Below are 21,308 nucleotides of genomic sequence, written 5' to 3'. Positions count from 1 at the left end.
GGAATTTCTTAAGGGCTGCGTAAGGAAACTGATGGTTTAGCAAACACTATGATTTTTGGTTTGGTTAGTGTCACTTGACGAAACTTCATATATTAAGAAACACATTACTTAGCCTCAATCAGATTTATAATTTTAGTATGGTTTTATTACTAAGTTTTCATAGCACAGCCAGAAAATATTGAGATGTAGGTTTAAAATCATTAAATATTTCATTATTGAATATCATGATGAGTCTTGAACTTTTTCGCAAATAAATATACAAACAATAAACAGGCAACTTTTCTGGAAAGAATGATCTTACTTGTATGTTTGATTAGTATGTCCTGTGTATCTGTTAAGAAGTTCACCGGTTAACGCGTCGAATAAACGTAAAGTTGAATCTTGTGTACCAACTAAAAAGCATTGACAATCTATGGTAATTGAAACCGATGTAACTGGGTATCCAACATAGTCTTCAGTCATTTCACCTACAGCATTTTATACCGCCCAGTCAACAAAGATAAAGGATATTAAGCATAAATAGGAAAATATCATTTATATCGTGAAAAATTATTCATGAATTGATACATGACCATTTGATAAATTTAAGCAAGCCCATCAACTGTGGTTGCACTATTTACTATTCCTAATTTGTTGCCAGTCAATTAGTCACAGCCACTTTTGGTCCGTTCATACATAATTGTTATATTTCATTCTATAGTTTGATGAGATCCGGTATAGCCGTAGAGGTTGATTGCTACTCAAGGCAAGGGATAGAGAGGAGCTTGCGAACAACAGGGAAATGTGAACTTAGCTGTCGAGGAAACAGTAGACTTGAAATAGAGCAAATCAAAATTAGGATTCTGAATAATGACTTGGCATGTAACATTGATACGCGGTGCCAAGACATAATAACATTCAGTTGCATTCATGAATTAACTTGAGGTAGTAAGTATGCAGATAGGGAGGATAAAGAGGAAGGTATCTGCTAGGTTTTCTGAACACCATCCTAGAAACCAATAGCAGTAATGTCTTCACTATTATAGTAGCCAGGTGCCTGATGGACAGTGGATATCAGTAAAGTATACAAAATAATAAACAAATAGCCATCGCCCGTTATACCCAATTTCGCAAATGTAGTTCACTAAATATTTCCGACATGACCCATATGTACGTAGGAAAAACGCAATAGTCCTTTAATTGACACGGTAATTGTAATCATATAATTTATATCACACATTATCTTATTAGTGTCTATACATAAATTTGAGTTTGATACTGATCATGTTGAATAATCCTGTCATAATTTAGTATTTCCTCTGCGATTATTTAAACTTTTAAAATTTGATTATGGATAAATAATAACGTCACCTCCATTATGTATTACTATTCTATCAACATTTAAATTTGAAACGATCTTAACTAAGGTTATTCAGATACACTTTGGATCCTATTCCTCTTATTACAACTTTCGATTCCGTCTCGAACAACTATCTGTGATGTGTTAGTGAAAAATAAACACCTTTTGCTTGTTTACTAAGGGATTGTGAAATCGGATCGTAAAACAGGAGAGCAGTTGTATTGCTCTAGTCCGAGTATGATTAGCTCACCCGGATTGTCTGTTTAGTACAAAATTGTCCCGAGAGTAACACTAAGTGATTATTTGTTCAGAATGCAGTTTCTCACACTTGGCAGGAAAATCATTCGTCCATTCGGCTAAATAGCGTTTTAGCACTATTACTGATGTCAATTCGTGACGAAAACCCCGAATCTAATTCCTAACCCTAACCACCAACTGTAAATCATAATCCTAATTCCTCACACTAATATAAAATCCTCATTTAACTCTAGTAAGTAGGTGGACATTCTAAGGTCATTTTAGAGCTGATCAAAGGTCGTCCATAAACTGCAGTCTCATCGGTTACTAGTAAAATCTTATTCGCACTTGAGAAACCTATGATCATAAAGTTATCAGTCTACTGTCGGTGTGAAAAGTTATGTTCAATCGGTTGAGAATGAATTTCATAATCTTCATTTAGTTAATTTTATAAATAATACAAAATAATGTTCCTTCAAGAAGAAAACAAATGTACCGCGTATAAAGAAGTTTGCCACAGTGATAACTTTTTTAAAAAAAATAGATTTTCACTAACCTCGTCGAATATCATAAATCCGAACACATCGATCAACAGAACCAGTAACAATTTGATGTCGACGAAATGCACAACATGTAACACTATCACGTGCCTCATGGATAGTCTACAAAAGAAGCGAAAAAAATGATAAAACAGTACGGGAATCAATGATAAATGAAAAATGCATAAATCAGTCAAAAGAAGGGATAATAATAATAATAAAATAATTGAGTAGTTCAAGTTGCTAGCACTAGATAGAACATGTGATACACAATCGATCGATAATCCGGCCACTTGATGAAGAACTAGATAAGATTACACACATGGATTGATTGACATACATACAATGGAGGGTGGAGGGAGTTTGTAAACTCAAAAATGGAATGAACATCATAACATGGGATAACCTCTTGAATTTATTATAGTCCAATATGTCTGTCTACAATCTTGATAATCACATGTTAATTTGATTGGATAAATCGTTAATTTATTGATTGAGATCATGAACCCATTAATGTTAGACCACCATTGAAAACCTGGAAGCAATGCTAGAAAAGCAGAATAGGATAAACACACAGAGAATGACGTAATTTTCACTGAAGAAATACAGTTGACAAGACATTGCATTTTCTCTTAATTTCATTCAACAACTTATTACATGTTTGGGTATCATTGATTCGTTTCAAAGACTGATATTCCATTATTGGAATAAATGAGACTTAATAGTTGGAAGTGGAATGCTAAACTATTGAGCCACTCCAATTCATATTTAAATGAAATATCCTACTTCCAAATAAAATCAACGAATAAAATACGGTGGATCTGATGCTAATGTGAAGGCGCGGATCGGCAAAGCGAGAGCAGCATATCTTCAATTTAAAAACATCTGAAACTCAAAACAATTGTCTATCAACCAACACCAAAGTCAGAATTTTCAATACAAATTTCAAGATAGTTCTACTGTATGGAGCGAAAACTTGGAGAACTACAAAAACCATCATCCAGAAGATACAAGTATTTACTTCGGATCCGTTGGCCAGACACTATCAACAACAACCTATCGTGGGAGAGATCAAATTAGATCCCAGCGGAGTAAAAAATCAGGAAGAAGCGCTTGAAGTGAATAGGATACACATTGAGGAAAGCACCCAACTGCATCACAAGGCAAGCCCTCACATGGAATCCTCAAGGCCAAAGGAAAAGAGGAAGACTAAAGCACACAATACGCAGAGAAATGGAGACGGATATGAGAAGAATGAACAACAACCGGATAAAACTAGAAAGGAAGGCCCAGAACAGAGTTAGTTGGGGAATGCTGGTCGGCGGCCTATGCTCTATTGGGAGTAACAGGCGAAAGTAAGTAGTAATATATATATATATATATATATATATATCAATTAGGGAACCGAGATTTTAAGGAAATGGAGTCTTGAGACGAGTTATTAAAAATGAAATTTACTGTGCTTTATCACAGGCAAAAATAACGAACAGAAAACCAATGCAAAGTGATGAGCACTTATTGTTTGGAACAATTTAGTTATATTGTATTGGTAAATGGTACTTAATGAGCCCATAGTTTGGATTTACTCAACAAAATGGCGGAAAGTAAACACTGTGATACTCTATTTGATTGCTAAAGAATAATCAATATATTATCTCTATCTAGACGTTCGTGTTGATCAAATCATTGGGACTAGGTCTCAACATGACACCAAGTCTAAGTTGATGCCAAATATCAGAAAAATTATAAGCGGTTAGGTAGACCAGATAATGTTAAGATGATAGAGTGTACGTATCGGTATATGTAAGCGAAAGTTCAATACAAGGAAATTGAATCGCATCCGTAAAGACAGCAAATAATTTATATAGATACACTAGTTTAAATGAAAACCTTTTTCGTCATATGTAGTGGACTTTGAAAAAAAACAATTTGATTATAGTCAAGTTTGAATCACTATACTGACATAATAGCCTCTTGATCAGGCTAAAAAATCCAACAGATATCTTTTATCTCTATTTGATCCTACTGATGGAGTGTTTGTTGCGTGTTTGGCTTCCGTTGTATCTACTATTTTAAATTATAATCGTTTTAATCAAGAACACCTACCTGAACTGGATAAGGAGTACGTGCTCTGGCATCCCAAACTAGAACCATCCCATCTACACCAGTAGACAATAAAATTGGACTAGGGTCTAATGAATCGGAATTGTGAAACGGTGCAATGAATAAAACAGAATTTACACGACCAGCATGACGACGCCATCGACGAACTGATTGTCCTGTAGAAACATCCCATAATATAACTAAACAGTCTGCTCCACCTGAACCAAGTTGGCTATTATCTTTCCCTGCCTACATTGTTAAAAAGCAAAGTATTGATGAAAAATGAGTTAACATCCAAATGGGAAATAAATGTAATCGTCCATAGAATGCATTTACGCTTCTGATCACTATTGAAGTACAGATTCCTATCCCTGGTTGTGAGTCCAGACGTTTAATGTGGAGGCTAGATTAAAAATCTGACTATCCAAAGCAAATTACATGAAGTAGTGAGGTCTAAGTATGTGATATCTGACTCCAGTTAAATCGTATGCTGATTATTGTCGAAACATAACATGCCACCAACCCTCGTATACAATTATCGACTTAACTCACGTTAGAGACTAATAGAACAAAATAAGCCAAATACAAGAGTGGATTTTGAATACGTGTATTTCGCACACTCATTGACTCGGACACAATCAGACAATCGCAGCAAAGAAAAACGGATTGGAGAAGGCGAGTGAGCTAACTGGTTTTGATTACGCGTGACTCAATATTTATATTCAGACTAAAATAAGTTGCAGACATATAATGTCAACGCTAAATAATTGACGCACATAAGATCATATAAAAACAGTCAAGGTCAATAGGAGAATAATTGACAAGGCCAAAATGTGGCTTGACAAGAATGAAAAGATGAGTCTGTCCAGAAGCTGGAATGGCCTATGGGGGCTTGACATAGTGCCAGCCTTTACAAGCTGATATGACAGGTGGTGGACTTTAGTGAAAGTGATCCACAAAATTGATTTTCCCCAATCGCTCATATTATTTTATCCCGTATATAAAGGCATTATTTTAACAGAAAAAAACATCACCTTGGTTGGTGGTCTTATCTTCTAGCATCTGTTTGACCAAGAGCTAACATCGATAATTCGTTCTCACGAGCATTTATACCTCGGTAACTCCGTGTCATCTCATTTTATCGATCGAGTAGCATTCTTTCTTTTTATCTTAAAAATCGGAAACTCATTCATCAAATTTTATTCCATAATAAGTCCAGATCAGTAAACTACTGACCTGTTGGTGAGGATCTATTAGGATAGTGATTCATTAAATGATACGGCGATAAAATTGGTTTTAGAGAGGTTTCGGAATACCTTAAGGAATGACAATGATAGATATTATTTACATATCACTAGGGTGTTGTGTGATCTAGTTTCTTTTGACTAAACGTCAAGACACTAATACACAATCGTTTCATACATATGCTTCCTAGGTACCCAATGCGAAATTTTTTACCCAGTATAAAAACCTATTGAGCTTGGTGGACACATATTACGCGAGATAGTCCATAGACTGTAGTCACGAACTACAGATCAAAAGTATAATGTTTCATTTACTATCCAGCAATTTATGTGTGAATATAATGAAGTGATTTTGGAGAAAGTGTAATAATTTGCTTGTGAAGACCAACTGGATTCAAAAATATTTTGATTAACGACCGTTGCATTTTACTGTCAAACACCTAAGCAAAAAAACCCAATCGAATTTTACTACATCATAACAAGAATTAAGAATGAGCGATTTAGATCACGATAAACCAAAAAGCGAAATCTAGTAGGGAAAACACCAGTTTATATAGAATTTACATATAAAGCTCGTAGTGCTTGGTCGATTCGTCTCCCAGCTCTGATTGACTGAAAATGGATTAATTAATATATTCCGATCTGGATCAGACCAAAGTAGGCAATATTCAGGATTTCGTCCCAGACTGGTACCAGTCGAGAAATCAGTGCTTTGGTGGCTTTCCATACTTGCATAACCGGTCTTTTAAACAGGATGATAAACAAATTGCTCGTTTAACGTTTCAATTGTTAGAATTCAGAAATTACAGTAGGTGCGACTCAAAATACGGTAGAAAAACCTATGTACGGTTATTGAGTTACCAAAGTACCCTCATTTGTGTGTGCACAAAAAAAGGAGTAAATCTATGTAATAAGAGCTCACCTGGACATCAGAAACTTCCCCACCATGCCCTGCATAAGTCTTTAATAAACGAAAATTATAAGGATTCCATAGTTTTATCGTTTTGTCCCCACCAGCTGTCATACAATAATTCCCATCTGCATTAAAACGTGCTGCACGTACAGCTGACTGATGACAATGAATACGACAGTATGGTTGAGTAGGTAATCCTAATGTCTTGTAACTACCATCATCTTCAGAAGACATCACCCTGTTAGTGGAGAAAAGGGAAAATAAAATAGAATTTAGAACAAAACCAGCTCCTCCCCACATATAGATGAAGTAAAGTAGCCAGCTTTCAAAGGTACTCAGAGAAGCTATTGCCCTCTTATAAAACAATCAACAATGACAGTACCCATCGTTTATTGAAGTTATTGATAACCACAGTTGAACAAATTCACCGCGTCGACAGTACGTAAACTAATTATTTAATGTTGCAATCACAATGAATGATTGTTAAGATATACACCTAACTCTATGACTGATCAAAGCTGGGAATACTTATTCATTCGCGTTAATTATTTATTGAAACGAGAGTCATTGGCGTGATATGTATTAAAGATAGTTTTTATCATCAAAGAAGCAAATATCAAGTGAACTTTCATCTCGAAAGAACAAATAAACCTTAAATTTTAAGAATACTGCTCATTAACATTTTTCGATACAAACTGCATTTTTTTAACCATTCCATACTGATTACAATACTGAAGATAACAGGCCACCAGTTTCTTAACGACCTAAACATAAACTGCGAAAAGAGGAGTGGAAGGTCATCTACCAATCTGTTATAATGTCATTTACGAAGCAGTTTGTTATGGTCGACATTTCTATTTGTAGCGAAATCAACAGTCATACAGTATTAACTCACATGAACCAGTTGAAAATGTACTACGATTAAGAGATTCACAATACCAGCACTCCCCAGTAATACTCTTATTAACAGAGTTTTCATGTCTTAACACTAATCATCTCAAGACAGAACTTACATACTTATATGACTAATGTTTATGAACCATAAGGACTTTACATTATATAAATGTTATTCATACGGATCGCCTATTTATAACAAGTGTGTGATACATTGAAGCACATATAAATATCCCACAGGCATCTATCTTCATTCTTGAAATAAATGTTGGTTCCTATGAGATTTTTACCCACAATAAGTAACATGAATCAACATCAATGGTTAAGTAGATAAGGAATTTAATTCTTTTAAAATTGAGGGAACATTATGCCAGATCGTATTGTCAATATCGATTTGCAAAAAATAATATCGATCGGGTTTGATTAACCAAATTATAGTCATAATTGTTTTGATCCATGAATGTTGGTAGGTATTTATTCCACAAGAAAAAAACAACTGAGTTATGTAACCATACGATATATTTTACCATAAAAAATCTAATTCGTAGAGAATAGACAATCAGAACAGAAAGAAATGTATCAGTACGTTTGCCTAATTCACGATGATAGATTTTTAGTAACACCAAAGATGTTGACGAGACTAGAACAAGCCAAAGAAATTTTTTGGACAACTACAGGCTGAAAACATGAATAATTGGAAAACATCACTGGAAATGCAGTTCCATAGAAATGCTTTTTTATATATCGTATTCCACAGATGCTCAAAATATTGGGCGAATAGAGAAATCATTCACTGATCTATTGGAGCTGTAGTGAACGAAGATTCAGGTACGGCAAACCAATTCATTATTTTATGCAAAATCACACAGTGCCTTTTCAAAATATGAAAATCATACAATGAATATATCCTTGGTACAACTTCATTCAGTTACTCTTTACATAGTTCATCATTCTTTTAATTCTGTTGTTAAACCGATTGCTCCCCATTTTCCTTCCTGTTTTCTTTATTTCAATCTTCTGCATGTAAGCATTCCACTTGTCATTGCTGTTACATATTACTTATATCTCTCCACATAAGAGGCGCACACCACAGAGCTGTAGTTGGACAAATATTTTTGGGAGTAAAATGTGATAGGACTATTTATTCATATCGAAACATAACTCACTGAAAGACAAATTATGTTGACAAGTCAGGTTTAGATTAATGTCTTTTAACCGCATAAATAATAAATGGTGTTTCTGTTCCGTCTTTAAAAATGTTCGCAAATTCATATGGAACTGCATAGAAAGGATGTAAGATACAGTAAATCCAGGAAATTAAATTTGTTGAGAAATATCCAATCAGAACAAAATGGATTTCCAAAACGATTTGCACCTTTCCTTAAGTTGTAATAATCAACCCAAGGAACAATATGCTACTATGTTTACCTAAAAGTGCCAAAGAATATGTATATACACCATCAAAGATCTAATAACTTGTCGTAGAACGTAATAACAGTACACACTATATCCCAAGTACCAAAGTATATCAGATTGCGGAACGCTCTCTCATACACTAAACAGTGACAAACTATCCTAATTCTTTAAACTGCCAACGTTGTACTACTACCAAGTTTACTACTTACAAAGAGTTCGTTTTGACAGATATTCAATCATAATCATCATATATAGGAAGCTGACATATGTGAATGAAACTATTGATTTATACTTTACATTTAAAAGCCAAGAGTACGCAATTTTAGACCAAAAAGGACCAACAATTATGAGATGTGACCATATATTTGCCGTTAGGTTATTATCATAAAATCGCATGGAATAGAAGCACGCATTTAATGAATCAAATATATTTAACTATCAACCACTGAATTGACAATTAATCTATACTCAACAATTTACAAATATCTGAACTTCCTAGTATTAATTGTTTTTACACAATAGTTGTAGCATCACAGTTAAAGGGGATAAATAAGCCTGTGTCAATTAGTCAGTAACAACGTAGAACTTCATACGTTCGTAAATCAGTTCGAGTTGCCATACCACATTAGCACAGAGATGCAGTTGTCGAATCAAATCCCGTAATGGTAGAGGTAGTTAGAGTATAAGCAGTAATCCGAAAGATTAGGGTTTGAAGATGGTATCCAAGGTGTATAATCCAGTGAAATAAATTTGGAAAGAGGAAAAAAGGGACATGAAGAATTCAGAAGATTAGGGTTGGGTAGAAACACAAAGAGTGTATGCACCTGCGCTATTGCAAACGATTTTGCGCCATGTCATTCAGGGTCTCTAGCCATCGGTTGTTAACATTTAGTGGTCCCCAAACGGGTAGTTTACACCTAACAACATGGCTTAGCTCACTTGTCAGTGACTTCATGGATTTGTGCCATGTTTTGGTCTGACTATTCATCATTATACATTTTTAATTGTGTTGTGTTTTATTTCATAAATAAGCATACACAACCATTTCTCTCTGAGATTCATTCAATTAATGACAAATACACTTTAAACATTTATCTACACAATTTATGGTTACTATAATCATTATTATGTTAATTTCTAAGCTACTTAGGAGTCATAGAATAAGACAGTGAAACACTTGTTCAATACTCAATTTTGTTTAAAATATATACATATGTATTTACGGTAAAAATTACCAGTCACGTTTATCTCAATATATGTATTCATATATCTATATATATATACCTTGGGCAGCATCATTGATTAACAGGGTGGATCTGATGCAGATGTGAAGGCACAGATCCGCAAAGCAAGAGTAGCATATTTACAACTGGAAGACGTCTGGAACTCAAAACAACTTTCTGTCAACCAACACCAAGGTCAGGATTTCCAATACAAATGTCGAGACAGTTCTACTGTATGGGGCAGAAACCTGGAGAACGACGAAAGTCATCATCCAGAAAATGCAGGTGTTTATTAACAGTTGTCTACGCAAAATACTTCAGATCCGTTGGCCGGACACTATTAGCAACAACCTACTGTGGGAGAGAACAAACCAGATCCCAGCGGAGGAAGAAATAAGGAAGAAGCGCTGCAAGTGGATAGGACACACATTGAGGAAAGCACCCAACTGCGTCACAAGACAAGCCCTCACATGGAATCCTCAAGGCCAAAGGAGAAGAGGAAGACCAAAGAACACATTACGTCGGGAAATGGAAATAGACATGAGAAAAATGAACAAGAATTGGATGGAACTAGAAAAGAAGGCTCAGGACAGAGTGGGTTGGAGAATGCTGGTCGGCGGCCTATGCTCCATTAGGAGTAACAGGCGTAAGTATATATATATATATATATATATATATATATATATATACCGATTGCTTTGCATGGTTTCCTATTTTTCTATAACTCAAGTCAGTGGATAAAGATATATATTGAAAAATATTTGCATAACTTTATAAATAAATGTAAAACAGAAAGAAAAAAATTACATAAGTATGTCAAAATAGTCTTTATTGTTTAAATAACAATAAAAAACATAATCACATACATATTTATTATTGACAATGAATAATCTAAACTGAAATCACTTTGTTATGAAACACCATTCAACACCTTTAAACGATCCATTATTTCTTCTGTGAAAATATAAATATGAAATAAAAACAAAAGTTGAAAGTTAACTTAATATTCAGCTACAAAACATTTTATAAGGGGAAAAAATCCAGAAATTTTAGGCTTAGTTACTACTACTAACCATATGAGTCTTAATATCATTACTTATTAATTCATTGAGTAGTTTGTCCCTAGGATGTATTAACCGCACTTAGCAATCAAATTCCAATCGGTTTTCAACCGGTAGAATAAATCTTTGAACTTTGCTTATGATTTAAATCGGTATGGACAACCAGTTAATATTTTATTGACCATTACATACACAATTAAGATGCTACTCAAACCTGATTAAGTACACTCGTAGTCGGTGAATAAGCTTAAAATCTATTCAGAAGTGACTGGTTTCATTAATACTTCATTTGATATTAGTCCTTTTTAATAAACACAAATTGGTCTTCAGATCATTTATTTTGTTAATAAGCAAAATAGAAGTTAAACAAACTTACATATTTAAAAATTAGCATTTTTGAAACCAAATCAATAAGAAGAGTTTCCAACTGAAATAACCATTTTCCATTAGAGACGAATAATTCAATTTTGAAAACTAAGAAAAACAGTCCGCCTAGAAGAGCTCTAGTGATAATAAACTTAATCAGTCAAAAAGTATCTTTTACAAATCTGTACAAAAAAAGTAATTTGTTTTAAACCTCAAGTTCACTAAGTACTCATAGTACAGTTAGCGTCAAATGCACTTGGTTGGGTAAAAAGGATTAAAGTTTGCAAAAGAAGGATCTCTAAGTGAATAGCTAGAGAATGTGATTAATTCATATGTTGCGATTTGGAGTTTATAACGATGTTTCAAGCATAATACAATTGACCTCCTATTCAAAGACTCATTTATTGATTTAGAGTACGTAGATGACATAGTTCAGTGTGGGAAAGAGGCTCTCATAAGACTGTTCTTTGAACACCTCGATTAAAAAAACACAAATGTTTTGGATGAGACTCTTCCCATCTTCGTAGAGAATGTTGTTTGACGACTGGTCAGTATCAGCTTAGTTTAATCATAGTCTCGTCAGCCCCAGTGGTGGTTTCATGACTGGAAAAATCTCAATACGAACTCAAAAACTTGCTTATTTTTCTGCGAATATTGAGGCGAAAGTATATTGAGTTGTTATTTGGCAACTATCTTACGAGAGTTAGTCCGTTAAAACTATCGTATATTGATGATTTAAAGGGATTTTTAAGAATGCAACTTTTGTGGACAAGTTATAAAATACAGAAAAAGTAATAAAATCTCAGAGGGATATTAATTTTATCACTATTAGTGAATGTGTTAGGGGCACCTATGGCAAAATTAGGATGCGAATTATAGTACCGTAGCCCAGCTAGACCCCACCTTTTCACCTCAACTCTAACAATTTATTTCATAAGAATATCACTGTCCGATTCCTTCAAAATACAAACATGGTCAGAATCATGATTTCCAGCAACAAGGTACCCACAATAGTGTTTTGAATTCGCGATAATACTTAAAACATGAGTAATTTTAATTCTGATGGGTCGCTAATGGCTGTCCGCTTAGTACGGTTTTACCGTTAACTATTTATCAACGCAATATTGTGCGCATTTTCAGTTTTTATAGTAATGGATGATGAACATCACTTGAAGTATTCTACGTTTAATCGATTTGAATCCCTTCTTCTCTACTGCCATCTATCAAGGTTAGAATATTGAGGTAAACGAAGTAACCATAATAGTAATTAACAACAGCCAAACAAGAGCACAGAAAATCAAGACACAAGCCGAATATACTGAAGCAAACAAATAAGTGAAGAAGAGCATTAGGACTGAAAAGTATAAATTCGTGGAAGACCTAGAAAAGACAACAGAAGAAACTGTAAGAGAAAGGAATATGAGACAATCATAAGGTACAACGAAGAAACTAGAGGGAAATATAGCAAACCAGAGAGACCAGTCAACAACAAAGAAAGCAAGGAAATTTTTGAGACTCAAGAACAGCGGAACGGGTGAGTAAAGCACTCTGAAGAACTCCTGAATAGACCAATCCCATCGAACCTACAAGACATCGAAGCAGCACGCACAGACCTTCCTATAAATGTCATCCCACCAACGACCGAAGAAGTCAGGATGACTGTCAGACAAATCAAGAGTAGGAAAGAAGCAGAACCTGACAATATACCGACTGAAGCACTTAAGTCAGACAAAGAAGTACCTGCAAACATGCAAACATGAGCAAGTATGAAAAATATAGAAGCACCGAAATACCATTCCCAACAGTGCCGTTGAACCAAACGAGGATTCAGTAGACACTCGATTTCGAGATCAACAGGGTAGATTTCGTGAGGATTAATCGATTACAGACCAAATCGCAACACTACGGATCATCGTTAAACAATCAGCTGAATGGAATTCGTCACTAGACATCAACTTTCTTGAATATGAGAAAGCATTCGACAGTGTAAATAGGAGAACTTCGTGTAACCTTCATTGACACTATGGTGTACATGAGAAGAACGTTGGCATCATACGGAATTCATACGACAGACTACAGTGCAAAGTGATGCATAAAGGACAACTGACAGACACATTCCAAGTGAGGGCCGGTTTCAGACAAGGTTGCTTACTCTCTACTTTTTCTTTCTTCGGGTGGTCGACTGCATTATAAAGACCACAAAATCTCAGGGGAAGCACGGAATACAGTGGACAGCTTGCATGCAGCTAGACGATGTGGAATTTGCAGATGACCTAGCTCTTCTATCTCACACACATCAACAAATGCCGGTCACGCCAGCTAATGTAGCAGTGACCTCTGTATCAGTAGGCCTCAACGCAAGATCCTAAAATACAACGTAGAGAGCACCAACTCAACTACATTCAACGAAGAAACTCTGAACGATGTCGAAGCTTTCTCATATTTAGAAGGCATCATCGATAAACAGGAGGGGCTGATGTAGATATGAAGGTATGGATTGGATAAACAAGAACAGCATTCCTAGAATTTAAGATTATACGGAACTCAAAACAACTGTTAGCCAACATCAAAGCCAGAATCTTCAATGCAAACATCAAGATAGTTTTATTGTAGGAAACTGAAATGTGGAGCACTACCACAACCACCAGAAAAGTTACAGGAATTAATAAGGTTATTTACCCAGAATACGCAGAAGGCAATCCCTAACTTAGAATCCTGACGACAAAAGGAAAAGAGGCAAACAAAAGGGCTCACTACACTAGGAATCGGAGACAGATATCAAAAGAATGAATAGCAATTGGCAACAACTGGAAAGGAGAGACCCGGACAGACTTGGTTGAAGAATCCTGATAGACGGCCTATGCTCCACTATGGGTAACAGGCGTAAGAAGTAACTTAACACTGGTTTTTATAAATATGATTACTACAGATTATAACATTAGAAGACTTACGTGTGTTATGATGAATCCAATTGAGTGAGTGCATATGACAATTCAGAATACGCGTAATTTGATTCATAATATCCCCGTTATTTGACGAAGTTAGTTTATTATTACCATTAATCATAGTATTCTCCTTAGTGGTATTCGTAGAAGTTGTACTACTATCCGATGAATTGAAACCAGTAGTAACATTCGTTGTAGTGGTGTTTGTTTGATCGGCTATTTCACGTAAATCAGTCAATAGTTGACCTAATTCTAAGTCGACATTTGTAGCCAATTGAAATATAGCTTCACGTTCATAATCCGAATGTAACTGACCGGGTGGTAATTCATTCACTGCACGTTCTAGTGGTTCTAGTAAACTTTCCAATTCACGTTGTTGACCCTCAATAAAATCTAATTCCTATAATAAACAAAAAATGGAAAAAACGACAACGGTAACGATCCACCACATACATCAATTTGTAAAATAAACATATATGTGTAACTGTATTTCATTGAAGATGTCTACGCTTGAATTATGACTGATTTCAACTAGTCAGTCAGGCATAAGTAACGTAAAGAATATGGCACCTATGTGTATTGCCAGAAGTTGACATAACATAGCGCAGTAAAAGGAAATTATCAAGACTAATTCTAAGGTAGTAAAGTAGCAGGAATGTCGATGTCAGCAGAAAAGAATTATGAATAGATAATATGATTCGACAAGGAGAAATGAATCCGGAAAATAAAAGGCGTAAAATAGTTTTAAAACTCAAAATTTAAGGGAAGATAGAGTGAATGCACGTGATCAATTGGGACTGACTCTGAACCATGCCATCCAAAGTCTCTAATCTTAGTCATTAGTTATAATAATCCTCAGCAACCAACCAAGTCTGAACCTACTTCATAGTCTGTTCAACAGTAAATGAATGCATGATCCCACATCTTGGTTTGTCTTATTCACAGATTTATTTCAACCTACTCATACACTTGTTAATAATACGCGCTGAGATTGACATTAGCTGGACATACGTAGTATACACCCCATCCTCCAACAAATCGTTAATCTATGTTTCTTAAGAAAAGAATACTAATTTGTACTCTTTATTAATAATTTTACATTTTAGCCAAAGCTGGATTGTGTTTGATGATTAAAGCTGTATTTTATGAGCACACATATTTCACAGCTCTCATTACGTTACAGCAAAAGTAGTAATGGTGTAACCAACCGGGAGATTAAAAACCTAATATTCTACATCCAATGAAACAGAATCAGAGACATAGACGATTGATGATGTATACTATGGTAACCAAAGCAGTGGACCATCACATTGATTTTAATGACAGGTATTTGCAAAACCACAACGGTAGATGCATGAAAACATATCTTACCGGTCAAGTAATTCAGCTTTTAATCATGAAACTACATATTTGATAGGAACTGATGGTAATTATTAAATGTCGTTTACCTATTTCTCTGCTTTATTTTGCTACATTTCAAAAACAAAAGTCAAATTGTATTCGGGTTATTTTGGTGCCTCGGAGCAACACCTGAAATCAATCAATGAGACAAAGCTGTTGAAACGAACCAGCTTTTGCCGATATTTGACTGTAGACTGTCGTCTAATTTACTGTTTTTACAGGAAACTGAACCTTAATTAAAACTAATTCGATAAAAAACATCTGTTACGTACTGATAACTATTTAGACAGTTTTAGTTTGAATATACAGAAGTTTCACGGATGAGTTTTTAAAGCCCATTTGGATGTATAAACATCCCATGCTTTCATGAACACGTAATGTAACTGTACACAAGCGTTTGAGAAGAGACGATCTTCTATGGCTTCCTCACAAATATAAGTAGAGGTGATACTAGTGTTGAGAATGAGTTGGTGTTACGGAGTATCACGATATATAAGTCCCCTAAAAATACTACACAATTAGTTTCTTTTATGAATTTGAACAAAGAAAAAAAACATCAGTGTCAATTCCAAAATCACATGCGGGCGTGATTTACAACAAAAGGGAATATATGAAAATACAATATACAGATAGTCTAAAGTGTAATAGTTGTTTACTACAAACACAACAAACTGTGATCAATGCCTCAAGATTTCAGGCAACACGGTTCAGAATTGTTCGCAAACACGAAAATGTATTCACAGTTTATTGTCCTCCCGATCCTGAATTTTAAATATTCCTTCATACATACTCTTTGACCATGTTTTTAAGCGATATTCCTAATGTTTAATCTTTCCCAATACCATTAATATTATATTTTTTTGATTTGTTTGCTATTCATTTTGCCATTTTCATTTCTTTAAGCTAATGTGGTAAGGCGACTTGGTCCAACGAACATCTATGTTGATGACTGACTGACATACACAATTCGGTTTAACATTAAATGACTTTATGGATTGGTATTAAATCATGGTTTGGTGGCTCATCGGATTTCCTTAAGTCTAGTTCACAGTCAGGCAGGACTACATGTTGAGGAAAGAAAAACAAAATTCTAAGTAAAAAACATTTACCTGCTCGAGACGACTCTGTTCACATTGACACATTTCTACCTTTTTGTACATAGCTGTTATATTTTCTGCATTACAAATCAAAGTTTGATCCCATTGATTAATACGATCTGCTTCATCGAAGAAATATCTTTCTTGTTCCTCAAGCTCAAGAGTCCATTTATTGACCAATTCTTCTAACTGGTTATAAGTAAGAGTTTGAGAGGATGTGACGGATACACTAGATGTGGTAGTGGCAGATGGAATAGAAGTAGTTGCTGTTGCGATGGTAGCGCATAATGATGTAGTTATTGCTGCTGCAGTCGTCGCTGTTTCACCCAGTGTTCGAGTTGCAATCCCCAATGATGACGTTCCGAACCCAGAAGCCGCTGTTGATTTAGCCAATGTGGAGAGACTAGGGTTCCCAAAGTTGTAAGGTGCCACTGCTATTGTTGCTGCTGTTGATGTTAACGCTGAAGATGATAGTGAAGCGGAAGATACACCAAAACCAATACTACTAGGTATGGCCGGCTGACTTGCATTGACATTTACAATAGAGGCCGTGGAAGCCCCAGTAGACACAGTCGTCGAAGAAAAAGTGCCAAAACTGATTGGACAAGGAGTTACTGCACTTTGAGTGGTAACAGCGGTAGTAAGTCCGAAAGTGAATGGACTTCCAACATTACTAGTCGTAGTAGCCGGTTTTAAGAGGTTAGGTAAAGGATTAGTTGATGGCTGACTGAGAGCAGATTGTGAGGCTGATGTGACATTTGAGTTTGTTCCCAAACCATTGATGGTGGAAATACCGAAAGTAGATACCGTTGTAGATGGCTTTGCTAAGCTAGCGAATGATGACAAACCAAAAGCATTTGAAGTGGTTGCGACTGTACCGAATCCAGTAGATGTCAAGGACAGAGAAGAAGTGTTCTGAAGGAGTGAAGTGCTACATACAGCAGTATTTGAATTCGATGAAACAACCGGAGAAAATAATGATGTTGTAGTTGTGCTAACTCCAAATGTTGGTTTTGTTCCAGCAGATGCTCCGAAAGGAGACGACCCGAATGCAAAAGCACTAGTGGTTGGTGGCTTTCCAAATGAAAATCCTGCAACATGACAAAATAAAAACCACTGAATATTTAGAGACAAATTGTACACTGGTATGGCCGAGAGCGGGGTGGGTTTGCCCTCCCTCTCGAAATACTCTCACACGGTCACGCGTATACAGCCTCTGCCAGGGAAGTCCTACTCATTGCCTTCTCGTGGCATTACTGTTGTTTACGAAAATGAGAGGACGAAAAGCGAATGTCCGGTGCTTTAACCGGATTCCAAATCAGTGGTGCACATGGGCTCCAGTATCCTGCGGGAACAAATGGCGTATGAACCAATCGTTGGTCACCGGCTACCATGGGACTGCATCTCCTCACGATGCTCCACTGCCTTGTGGGTTAGACCATTACGTCAAAGGCTCGGGGTGTGGCCCCCTAAGATGACCACCTGCTTCGGTTTGGGCACCCGGGCAGTATCACAGCGCACACACAATTAATGAACTGAACTGTCTATGATCAAGGAAACTAATATAGAACATAACCAGTGTTTGTGCTGAAAAGATTTAATTTTCCTATTTTACTACTGATAATAGTATTATACTGCACCGCTACCTTTTGGTTTGCTTCCGCTGTAACGTGAGCCGTGGCAACTGTGACTGATTCGTGGCATTATACACAACATTTAGTTACTTTATGCGGAGGTATATATGACTATCACACTTGCTGGACTAGTATAAAGTGAGGCCTGAGTTTGCAAGCGAGATTATAATTTATGGACGAACCAATCAGATATAAGATAGCAGGTCTGGGCGCAAAATTCACTATCCAATTTGGTTAAATAGAGTCCTGGCACTAGAGTTGATGTCAGTTCGTGATGAAAACACTAAGTTTAATTCCTAACCTTAATCACAAACTGTAAATCATAATTCTGATTTCTCACTGGTTTATAACCCTCATTTGGTCCTACCTTTCAGGTGGGCACTCAAGGTCACTTGAGCGTCGCCCGAAAGTCGTCCGTAAATAATAGTCTCAAAGAAATGTGCCTTTTGATAAAGTATTTACAACCTGCGGCCCGGCATTGGTAGCTGAGACTGACTGAATTGAACACAGCCAAAAATCGAATAATTCCACTCATAAATTGCAAGAGTGAGAAACAAAGGCGATTACGTATAAGTGTCGACTATGTGCGAATATTAGCGAAAAGTGGGCAATTTGTCGTGAATCTACGTGAAAAGTAGATAATTCAGAGACATTTCAAACAAGAACAGGGGAGGGGTCTTATAATACTTCAACATAACAAGCAAAAGAAAACCCTTTGGCTCTTTCACCCATTGTTTTTCCTTATCTTCTAACAGAATGTCGTTTTTATTTCCCATTTATTGGTTGCTTGAGATTATAAAACGAATGGCGGCAATTGATTAGTACAGTGGCAAAACATTGGCTCCAACAAGATGAACTACTGTACAAAGTTTTATTTTCGTGTAAACTTAAAAATCCTACCGTTTTTTTGTTCGTGGCGATAGACACCAAATATATAAACAGACGTCCTAAGCGAAGAGTAACAAACCTGACATATTTAAACGTTTAAAGCCGCTTGAAATCTCAAGGCCAATTCAATATTGTTTCATGAGCTAGTGTAAACCGTTAGTTTTCTTTGAAGTACTGATTTACTCAACGATGTCGCGTCAACCAAGATTATCGTAGACCAGAATATCGGTCATGTGTGTGTTCACATAGTCAGTGAGATTATAATTTTTTATCAAAAAATTAGGTTATGCTGTGAATTTTTTCTGTGATTGTAATTTTTACTCACCATGTCGTACTGAATCACATGGGACACATGCCTCACATTCCGGAATAACATATGAACTTACGGAAAGCTGAATAATAGTCGTCGTTGTTTTGAAGTAGACCGTCAGTGAGTAATGAAGAAAGGTTTGATGCTAAGTCTTGACCTAACAGCTGTACTTTACCCTGTGTATTGACGCCCAAAGGACCGTAGTCTTCCGTTTTGAAATAGTATTTTATGTCTTTTTTAGGTACTATTTATTAGCCTATAATATGCTTTCTTGAATTTAAAGGATTAATTACCTATAGTCAGCAATCTTAAATAACGTATCTGTTCAAATGAAACAATAATCACAACACCTTAGTTTAGTACGCTTGTTTATCGTATAATCCGGCTTAGTCAATTTATTAATGGCACTTTAAGGAAGTGAAGAACCTAGTGACTGAAGTTGCTTAACTTTTCACTTTCGTTAGTGTTTTTAAGCGACGAAATTAGAAAGCTATTCGTAAGAGATTCTGTAGTGTGACCGGCTCCCGGAATCTGAGGTTTAAAAACCTACAGCCTGTGGAGTGAATGAGGAATCGAGCAGATGTTATAGTGGTGTATGATGTTTATCATACTCACCCTCTCGCTGGCATATCTCTTAATCATTTCGTTAATAAATTTCATGTAGGACAGTAGTGATTTTTTACCTATAGTACTAACTTACACCTTTCTGAAAACGACAGAGAAACTATGATAACTCCCACATCAGCCTGCATTAAATTAGAATATTGATCCAGTTCTGTTCACCCACAAAGACAAAATTACGTTAGATGTTGTTATTTTTGTGCATCATAATATGTTTAGTTTGGAAAAGGGTGATGACTATGTTTGACGTGTGTTTGTAAACTACACTTCTGACTTTAGCCGTAATTTAGGATCACTACTATTAAACACTTCTCCCGAAGTTAACGCTGATAGCTGAATAACCAAGTGTATGTGTTTTTAGTCTCCTGGACGAGAGCAACAGACGATTCTTGTAAGAGAAGTGTTGTACGTCTTAAATGCAAAAGGCCGTGGGTAAATATTCTAAATAATTTTGAGTGCTGACACTTTAATTTTATCAGACACTAACTCTTCTTGTATATCTTCCCGTGAAGCAAGACGCAAGTACATTATAATACATAAATGAATGCAAAATAATAGAAGCTGTACTATGCGGTACTTGGTATATACTATGCTCTATACAGGTCGTAACAGCTGACCTTAACTTTAATTTATATCCACGAAGATGCTGTTAAACGACAGTTTTATAAGTTCTTCCTAGCTTAAAAACATTAGATTTAGTTTACTTATTAAATTACTTCACGTACATATGTGCACGCAGTTTAGTTTTATAACCACATTCCTTATTCATAAGTTACTTGTTTTACCCTTTGGTTTTAGAAATTCGTGAATGGACACCGGATGTAAATGCTTATTGTATATACCTTTATTAATGAAATTATTCTTGAATAAATCCACGAATCCGATTCTATATTTATTTATCAAGTTAGCTTTCATAAGAAATCCATGAAGTACAAGCTTATTATCAGCTAATGCATGTGTAATAACTGACACTTAAAAGTAGTACACAATATATTTGTTTCCCTTTTGTGAGCATTCTACTTAAATGAGTGCCACAGATCCAAGCCCCTGCATAGATTACCATACAAAACAGATTGT

At 35.7% G+C, this 21,308-nt stretch overlaps 1 protein-coding gene across 1 annotated transcript in view; it reads right to left on the bottom strand.

Moving 5' to 3' along the window:
- The window catches only part of NUP62CL (Nucleoporin-62 C-terminal-like protein), a gene marked incomplete at both ends in the record, with an annotated part of 36,796 nt that overhangs the window by 2,728 nt on the left and 12,760 nt on the right, over positions 1-21,308 (bottom strand). Inside the window, 7 exons of the mRNA XM_051219382.1 lie at positions 302-467; positions 2,133-2,238; positions 4,222-4,467; positions 6,385-6,613; positions 7,258-7,363; positions 14,287-14,680; positions 16,791-17,869. Of these exons, the coding sequence (XP_051066948.1) occupies positions 302-467; positions 2,133-2,238; positions 4,222-4,467; positions 6,385-6,613; positions 7,258-7,363; positions 14,287-14,680; positions 16,791-17,869 (2,326 nt within the window). The remainder of the gene's footprint in view (positions 1-301; positions 468-2,132; positions 2,239-4,221; positions 4,468-6,384; positions 6,614-7,257; positions 7,364-14,286; positions 14,681-16,790; positions 17,870-21,308) is intronic.

Source organism: Schistosoma haematobium, chromosome 4 (genome assembly GCF_000699445.3).
Source record: "Schistosoma haematobium chromosome 4, whole genome shotgun sequence".
NCBI lineage: Eukaryota > Metazoa > Platyhelminthes > Trematoda > Strigeidida > Schistosomatidae > Schistosoma > Schistosoma haematobium.
This window is presented reverse-complemented; position numbering and strand designations above follow the sequence as displayed.